The 10,048-nt window shown below is 34.1% G+C and overlaps 1 protein-coding gene across 1 annotated transcript; it reads left to right on the top strand.

The window, feature by feature from the left end:
- The first annotated feature begins 8,276 nt into the window (after window positions 1-8,276).
- Window positions 8,277-9,212, top strand: LOC141509578 (olfactory receptor 5AR1-like). Its single transcript, XM_074219255.1, has one exon. The coding sequence runs from the start codon at window positions 8,277-8,279 to the stop codon at window positions 9,210-9,212; it is 936 nt and encodes a 311-aa protein (XP_074075356.1).
- The last annotated feature ends 836 nt before the right edge of the window (window positions 9,213-10,048 follow it).

The following is a 10,048-nucleotide window of genomic DNA, read 5'->3' as shown; positions in this document are numbered from 1 at the left end:
TATCCATTTGGATCTTATCTTGGTATAAAGTGTGAGGTGTTTGTCTAATCCAAGTTTCTGCTATACTAACTTCCATTTTTCCCAATAGTTTTTATAGAAGAGAGTTTTTATCCCCAAAACTGGAATCTTTTGGTTTATCATACAGCAGATTACTATAATCATTTCCTGCTATTGCATCTAGTCTGTTCCACTCATCCACCTCTCTGTTTCTTAGCCAATATCAGACAGTTTTAATGACTGATGCTTTATAATGTAATTTTAGATTTGATAGGGCTAAGCCATCTTCTTTTGCACTTTGTTCATTAAATCCCTGGGAATTATTGACTTTTTATTTCTCCATATGATTTTACTTACAATTTTTTTCCAATTCATTAAAGTATTTTTTTTTTGAATTTTGATTGGCATAGCACTAAATGAGTAGTTTAATTAAGGTAGAATTGTCATTTTTATTATATTAGCTCAGCCTATCCATGAGCAGTTGATATTTGCCCAGTTATTTAAATCTGGTTTAATTTGTGTGAAAATTGTTTTGTAATTGTTTGCAAAAAGTTTCTGAGTCTGCCTTGGCAGAGACTTCCAAGTATTTTTTATTGTCTGAAGTTAATTTAAAGGGGATTTCACTTTCCACTATTTTCTGTTGTATCTTGTTAGTCATATATAGAAATGGTGAGGATTTATGAGGGTTTATTTTATATCTTGTGACTTTACTTAAATTGCTATTTATTTCTAGTAGTGTTTTAGATGATTTTGGGGGATTCTCTAAGTATACTATCATGTAATGTGCAAAGAGTGAAAGTTTTGTCTCTTCCTTTCCAATTCTAATTCCTTCAATTTCCTTTTCTTCCCTTATTGTTGAAGCTAACATTTCTAATATAATATTGAATAGTAGTGATGTTAATAGGCATCCTTGTTTCACCCCTGATCTTATTGGGAATACCTCTAGCCTATCTCCATTGCATATAATGGTTGTTGATGGTTTCAGAGAGATACTGCTTATTATTCTAAGGAACAATCCATTTATTCCTAAACTTTCCAGTGTTTTTAGTAGGAATGGGTGCTGTGTTTTTTCAAAAGATTTTCAGCATCTATTGATATAATCATATGATATCGGATAGGTTTGTTATTGACAATTAATTATACAATTTTTTTCATAATATTGAACCAACCCTGCATTGGTGGGATAAATCCTACTTGGTCATAGTGTATTATCCTAGTGATAACTTGTTGTAATCATTTTGTTAAGATTTTATTTAAGATTTTTGTATCTATATTCATTAGGGAGATAAGTCTATAATTTTCTTTCTCTGCTTTAACTCTTCCTTAGGCATAATCACCATATTGATGTCATAGAAAGAGTTAGGCAGAGTTCCATCTTCACCTAATGAGAGGGAGATTTAAGTCCTAGTATAGTTTTTATTTTTGTCTAAGTCTTCCTGTAACTATTTTAGCATCTCATTGTAGAATTTGGATGTTATCTTACTTGTTACATATAGGTTTAAAATTGATATTATTTCATTGCTTATATTGTCTTCTAAGAATATGTACTTTCCTTCCTTATCCCTTTTAATTAGATATACCTTTTCTTTTGCTTTGTCTGAGATTTGCTTTACTACCCTGCTTATTTTACTTTACCTGAAGTATGGTATGTTCTGCTCCAGTCTTTCCTTTATCCTTTGTGTATCTCTCTTCAAATGTGTTTTTTTTGAAAAACTTCCTGTAGAATTCTGCTTTTTAATCCACTTTCCTATTCTCTCCCTGTTTATGGGAAAGATTATCTTAGTGATATTTATAGTTTTGCTTATTAACTTTTAATTTTCTTCCATCCTATCTTCTATGTATTTGTACAATTCTCTTTTCTTTCTTATTCTCTCCTCACCAGTGTTGTCCTTCTGATTGCTCCTCTTTGATCAGCCCTCTTCCCTTTCCTTCTCTCTCTTTCCCCTTTTACTTATTTAACTTTTACTATAATTTAACTTTACCTTTACTTTTACTTTGGACTTCCTTTTATCAGATTCTTTTTTCAGTTTCTTTTTCCTTCTCTTCCTGACCCCTACTTTCCTCTTGGATAGGATACATTTCTTAACTGCAATTGGAAATGTGTGTTATTCTCATTATGGTCAAAGTCTGTTGTTCACTAGTCATATTTACTCAGTGTTCCATTTTGTTTTTGTATTTCTTGCAAGGGGCTGGGATTGGGTGGCCTGTTTGGGACCACAGAGCCTGGTGGCTGCTGGGTGTCAGTGGTGGTGTGTGGGCTTTGGGCCTCTTGGCACATTGATAAGTCCGCTGCCCTTCTCAATCACCCTACAGCACATTTTAGAAGAGGGACATAGTGAAAGGAAAGAGAGCATATAATATATGGTAGTGGGATAGAATGTTCCCAATGTTCCCAACAATGGAAACAGTGTAAAAATAGGGAAATAACTTCTATGATGGACTTATAATAAAGAATGTGATCCACCTGAGATAGAGCTGATGGTATCAGAATATGGACTGAAACACATTCTCCCCCGCTTTCCTTTCCTTTATTTCTCACGGTAGTCTATATTTTTGGGAGGAAGGGATATTATGTTTAATCTTAAACAAGAATATTTTAGTAAAGTATAAATAAAACTTCACTTGTACACAAATATTCATGGCAGCTCTGTTTGTGATGGCAAAGAACTGGAAATTAATTTAAATGTCCTTCAGTTGGGGAATGGCTTCACAAACTGTGGATTTCTATATGTAATGGAACACTATTATTCTATTAGAAACCAGGAGGGATGGGAACTCAGGAAAGCCCAGAAAGATTTGCATGGACTGATGCTGAGTGAGATGAGCAGAACTAGAGGAACATTGTGCACCCTGGTGGCAACATGAGAGTGATGACCAATCTGGATGGACTTGCTCATTCCATTAGTGCAACAGTCAGGTACAATACTTTATTTTTCTTCCTTAAGGATATGATTTCTCTCTCATCACATTCAATTTAGATCAATGTATACCATGGAAATAATGTTAAGACCAACAGACTGCCTTCTGTGGGGGGGGTGAGGGAAGCAAGATTAGGGGAAAATTTTTAAAAAATTCAAAATAAAAAATTAATATTTACTCAGTGTTCACATCCTCCCTTATTTACTCCTATAATACGTCCTTTGTTCCTCTTTATGTGGTTTTATTTGTCTTCAAGTGCTTCATCTTCTCCCAGTAAATCATTCTTTTCATATTTTAATTGATTTATACCTGTTACAACCTCTGTCAAGATATACTATTTTTACGTTTTGTGATAGAAGTACAATTTTTCAAGGATTGACTGATTGGATTGATTTATTAGTGTCATTGCTTCACAAATCAGTTCATATCCACAGTCATTTCCAAGGACACTCCCTCCAATTATTCTTATAGAAATACAATTCTCATGATCTAAAGGAACATGGAAAGCAACATGACTTCATGATCTATACTCCCTCCAACTGTCACATTAGTAATATCACTTTTATGACCTAAAGTATCTCCTAAAGACTTATCACTTTCCAGATCCATCTATAGCCGTGCTCTCTGTGTGAATATGCTCCTTTTAACTATTCTAAAAGAAATACAGTTCTCAAGTTAGACCTATTATCACCTTTATAGGAATGTAGACAGTTTAATTTTATTGACATTTTTCCCACTTTCCATTTATACTTTCATGAAGCTCCTGAATCTTGTATTTGATGAATAAGTTTTCTGTTCAGTTCTCTTCGTTTTATAAGATACATTTGAAATTCCTCCAGTTCATTGAAAGTTCATTTCTTTTCCACTGAAAGAATATCATTAATTTTTCTGGGTAGTTTATTCTTGGATGTAATCCAAGCTCCTTTGCCCTATGGAATATCATAGTTTAGGTCCTCTGATCCTATAATTTTCAAGCAGATAAATCCTTCATATTTGTGTCTATTGCTCTCTTATTTAAATTGCTTTTTTTGACTACTTGTGTTATTTTCTCCTTTAGCTGAAAATTCTGAAATTTCACTATACTATTTCCTGGAATATTATTCTGGAATCTCTTTCTGGGGGTGATCAATGTATTTGTTTAAGGACTATTTTGTTTTCTTCTTCTAGGATGTTAAGACATTTTTAAATGTAATTTCCTGCAAGTTATTGCCATGGTTCTTCCTTCTGATCATGACTTTCAAATATACCCATAATTCAGAAATTATCTCTCCTGAAACTATTGCCCACTGAGTCACTTTTCCTTAGAGGTACTTTACATTTTAGCCTATGTTTTGAGTTTTTTATTTTTGGTTGATGGAATCTGTATCTCATATAGTCATTCATTTCTATTTGCCCAGTTCTAGTTTTTAGTGTTTTATTTTCTTTAGTTAGCTTTTTATGTTTCTTTTTCCAGTAGGATTATTTTACTTTTCGGTGAATTGTCTTCCTTTTCCAGTTAGTTAATTTTACTTTTTGATGAGTTATATTTCTTTGCAAGTTGGTCCATTTTACTTTTTGATGAGTTATATTCCTTTTCCAGTCCTTGTCAGAATAATATTATCTATCCTTTGTTCTCTTTTTGGTTTTGTTCTTTCTTTTGATAGTTGAACTTTGCTCCTGGACCACAGGTTGAATGCTCCCAAGCTTTTTGTCCTCGGGTCAAGCGATCTAGTCCTTGCTTTACTGCTTGCCTATGCCATTGACCTTTTCTGAAATTCCTCCATGATATCTTGAGTTGAGAAAAATTTCCTTTTTTGAAATAAATTTTTATTAAAGATATTATTTGAGAAACAATTTCCTTCTTTGTGAATTCTATTGATTTAAGATCTTTTCTACTGGCATCATTAAAATTTGGTTTGGAAAGAATTCTGGGAGCTTCCTAGCTTCATAGTCCCATCTTACTCTAACCAAGAATTTGCTCAATTGTATTATTAAGGGAGCTATTTCATTCAGTCAGCTTTTGTGTTTCTTTTTGTAAGGTGTTGAATTTCTCTTGCATTTCTTCTTCCATTTTTTACTTGATATTTAAAGTTCATTTTGAGCTCTTCCCAATTATCTTTTTGATCTAGAGACCAATTAGTATTCTCCTTTTGGGCTTCCCACTTAGTACTTTTTCGGTCATTCTTTTCTGAGATGCTGTTATGATCTTCCTTATCTACATTGTAACATTCTATTGTAACAGCTTTTTTTCTGATTTCTTTTTACTTATTTTAAACTCTGCTCCTAGGCAACAGAAGTTGTCCCAAACTTTTTGTATTGGGGTAGGGATCACTCACAGACCAATTTGGGAATGCCAGCTAGGTTGGGTTCATCTAATTAAGTTATACCTGCTGCATAGTGACTCCTGTATTGGAGTCATCCTAGCTGGCCTACTGTGCCCTTAGCTCACTGGTCTATCTTCTTGCACTGGGATCTTTTTCCCCTTCACCAGTAAGAAACGATATTTTTCCAAATTCTTTGCCATAAATCTTGGGGTGGAAAATGTTCCACTTTGTTTTTTCTGTGAGTTCTTCAACTCCAGAATCTGTTTAGGGAGTTGATTGACAATGTTTCTGAAAGAAGCTGGGAGAGCTAAGGGAAGTTCTTGGCTTCTCTCCACCATCTTGGCTCTACTCCCCAAATTAAATTTATAAATGATATTACATTTGAAGTCATAATAATGACTTAGACTGTTGATAATCTTGAAACTAAATTATACAAAACTCATTAGTAACACTTAAGATAGCAGTCAAAGAGGCTGAACAGCATCTATCCAGCAAAATTTAATCAATCATGAGGAAGTAGATGCATCAGGCATATTTTTCAAGAAATATAACTGAATTAAAGAGGATAAAATAGATAATGAATGAATAGGTTAAAATACAAAACTAAAACACAGAAAAGAGTGGGGGAAATCTAAGAATGTTTATAAAAATTTGGAGAGTGAAAAATTGAAGAAATATGTCCCTGAAATTGGTAGAAAAATATAGCACTTATTCTTGACTCTTGGATACTGGTGATATATAATGATAGAATATATATCACTCATTAATTTGAAGCCTTATGTCATGACTGACAGGATCTGGACTGAAATAGATAAGCAAGACATTCCCATCCTGGAATTAGGGGTAGGGTGGGAGGTAGTTAAAAGAAACATGAGAGAGCAATGAGTCAATATGAAAAGTCAGCATAAAGATTCTAGAGAATAGTAGCTGTACCAGTATCCTATGCACTTATGACTCAGAGAGAAGCCAGGAAGAAACTGTACCATCTGTTAGAAAATAATGAAGATAATAATGATAAAAATGATGATGATTATGGTAAAAGGGAGGAAGAGAGAGATTTAATTTGGGGAAGAACGGAGGTTTATAATCTCAGTATTTTTCAGGAGGGAAAAAGGTTCTCTGATTGGTTATTGAAATGGAGAGAGATAATTCCTGATTAAATGTTACAATTGTGCAGAGCAAAGAGGGAAACCTAAAGTTTGCATATTTCTAAGTAAATGATAAATGAGCAGTTTATGGCAGGGGATGTTCTAATTAGTTGGTGGACATTAGAAGACACGGTCATTGTACCTTGTTGCCAGGTTAACAAAGAAACTGACTCTTTCATTCAATAAGTGTTGAGGAAGTGTCTAGAAAGGAGTTGGCCCACATACTTAGAGGGGAAGAGCTTCAGAAGTGACTGAAACGAAATATAGACAGTTCTTGCTTTGGTTAAATTCACATCAAACAAAAGTAACTTCACATAAGAAATTATGAAAGAAACAGAATTCCCCCCAATTTTTTGAATTTTACCATATATTGCTATTCTCTATTCTCTCTCTCTCTCTCTCTCTCTCTCTCTCTCTCTCTCTCTCTCTCTCTCTCTGCCTCCCTCCCTCCCTCACTCCTTCCCTCCCTCCTCTTCCTTTTCTCATTCTCTAAAATTGGTACTCAATTTGGTACTCCCTAGTTTTGCCTACAACTGCCACCAAAAATCCTAAAATCCAACCAACTATCTAACAAAAATCCTCCAAAAGTAAAACCCAAAGAATTAATACAGAGGGATCAACATCTCTGCAGCCTGAATTATATGTTGTTTGAGAATTTTAATGGCAATAAACAAAATCTTTCCCCAGCTTTGCGCAAGTACCCATGATATATGTCTTCTGTCATACTCCAGTTGAGCATTACATGTCTGTATCCAGTGTCTCTGTGTTTCACCCATTCTCTATTGCTTGTGTTTGTTTCACACATATCTGTCCCTGAGGGAATATTCTTTATTGCAATTCTGCTTATATTCCTATGTGACTGGTTCCAGTTCACATGTTCCTCCTTTTGATTTTAATTCTTTTGCCTTGTGCCATATGTCTTGACCCATGTCTTAAACCATGTGTCAATCCCCTCACTATACAGAGGTATAAATTTTCTTTGTGCCCCTCTCTTCTCCATTCCTACTCAGCTTTGGCACATTCAAATTGAGTAAAACTCTCTTTATGTAAAAGTTTGTGGAAAGATCCCCTTAAATAAAGTGATAACTGCTTTAGTTTCGCCCATAGAAAAATCTTGGCAAATAGGAATGAATTATTATTCTTGCTTACCTGACCAGTGTCCCTTTTCAGTCTCTGCTAGATTTACATAGCACTTTAAGATTTAAGAAATATCACTTTCATAACTCTATAAGTTAAATGGTACAAGTATCATTTCCCAAATTTCATATTTTAGGAAGAGAAGCAGAGATCTGCCAAGTGACTTGTCCAGTTATATTCAGCTAATACGTAAATTTCAAAACTCTCCTAATTTTAAATGCAATGCTCTTTTAATTATAACATTTTGCATCTCCTTAATGGAATCCTTGGAGAAGAGAAAGATATCAGGCTAATGGAGAATATTATTTCATTCTATAAAACATGAAGGAGTCTATGGTTATGTTTTAAGGAATAGTGGAAGAAAGTTTGAGCAGTACTCACTGGATGCCTTTAATCTCATTAACAGACTAAATAATATTTGATGAATATGAAAAAGAAGGGTATGTTTAGAAACAAGAATATATGAATAGATAAAAAGAGTAAGGAATACTTCTCATTAGATATGATACTATTTGAATGTCACTTAGCTTTTTTCTATCTTCTTGTCATAAGTATCAAACAAATGAGATTTTAACATATTAGTATTCTGCATTCTTCACATGGCAACAATGAGAATGATATAAGAAAATGGTTATAGAATGATTTATGTCATAAAGGGGTACATACATATGACCTAATAGTCTTTATATGTTCTCCAAGTGAGAGAAAAGAGGAATATAAAATATTTTGTAGTCATAATTTTCCATGATCTTTCAGTAGACTCATAAACAAGATGGAGAACAGCAACTTCACTTCAGTGACTGACTTCATCCTCCTTGGTCTTTCTAGCCAACCTGAACTCCAGGCACACCTTTTCCTGCTCTTCCTCATACTCTACCTGATGATCTTACTGGGGAACCTGCTTATTGTGTTGCTGATATTGATGGATTCACGACTTCACACACCTATGTATTTCTTCCTTACTAATTTATCCAGTATAGAAGTATGTTACACATCCTGTGTCTTCCCACAGATGCTGATTCACTTCTTGGCACAGAGAAAGTCCATCTCATATTCCTGCTGTGTCATACAATTCTACACATCCCTTTCCTTTGGCATTGCAGAGTGCTATATCCTCTCAGTGATGGCTTTTGACCGCTTTGTTGCTATTCGAGATCCTTTAAGGTACTCAATGACAATGAGCTGGGAGATTTGTGGGATATTGGCTGCTGCATCATGGTTGGGTGGCTTTATGGCATCCACTGTGGACACTGTTGCTACATTCCAGCTCTCTTTCTGCCAGGATAATATTATCAATCATTTTATGTGTGAAATGCCTGCCCTACTGCACATCTCTTGTACCGACACATCTCAGGCTGAGTTGGTCATGCATATCCTCTGTATCTTTACCCTTTTGTGCCCTATCACTTTCATCATCCTTTCCTATGCACACATCATCTTCGCTGTACTGAAAATTCGCTCTGCCCAGGGACGCAGAAAAGCCTTCTCTACTTGTTCTTCCCACCTTCTGGTTGTTACCCTATTTTTTGGGACTGTTATGTCTCTTTACTTAAAGCCTAAGTCCCTGTCTTCTCCAGAATACAATAAGATTGTCTCTGTGTTTTATATAGTTTTAACACCTGCCCTTAACCCTCTCATCTATAGCCTGAGGAATAACGAGGTGAAAATGGCTCTGAGAAAGCTTTTGGGTAAACCTGAAAGTGCTTAATTCCACACAAGTCTATGTGAGAAAAACTTGAGCCCAAAGAATTTCCTTCTTCATGAATTTGTTTATAAAATTGAAAAATATATTTCATTGTATACAATAATATTGAAAAATAATTTGCAATATTTCCCTACAATTTGAATTCCAAATTACTTTTCTTTTTATGCCCTTCAACATGCTTTGAGCGGACAAGTAATTTTACATAGATTATGTGTATGCTGTCATGCAAAACATATTTCTGTTAGACATGCTGTAAAAAAATCAGAGATAAAATAGTTAATAAACAAAGGAAATAAAAGTCTGCATTTATATTCCTTTAATTCATTGTCTAGAGGTGAATGGAAGTTTTTTGTTATAAATCTTTCCATATTGTCTTGGATCATTATATTGTCAAGAATAATGAAGTTATTTACAGTTAATGAATATACAATATTACTGTTTGTATGTATTATGTTCTCCTGATTTGTCCATCTCAATTTGCTTCAATTTATAAAACAGTTTCTAGGTTTCTCTGAAGCCATCCTGTCCATCACTTCTAAAAGCATAATAATATCCTATGAAAATCATAAACCAAATCATTTTAACAAATTCTCCAACTGATAAGCATCCCCTCTATTGCTAATTTTTTATCACTACAAAAAAAGAGCTGATACAATAAATTTTGTACATATATGTCTTTTTACTTTTGTGTTTTTTAAAAATCTTTTTTGGGAAAAAAAAAAAACTCATTGCTAAGTGTAAGGGCATGAATAGTTTTATGGCTGTTGGAGCATAGTTCCAAATTTTTTCCAGAATATTTGGAATCATACACAACTTCACCAATAGAACATTAGTGTCCC

The sequence above is a fragment of the Macrotis lagotis genome, chromosome 1 (assembly GCF_037893015.1).
Source record: "Macrotis lagotis isolate mMagLag1 chromosome 1, bilby.v1.9.chrom.fasta, whole genome shotgun sequence".
In the NCBI taxonomy this organism is placed as follows: domain Eukaryota; kingdom Metazoa; phylum Chordata; class Mammalia; order Peramelemorphia; family Peramelidae; genus Macrotis; species Macrotis lagotis.
Note: the sequence above shows the minus strand (reverse complement) of the source record. Positions and strands in the feature narration are given on the sequence as shown.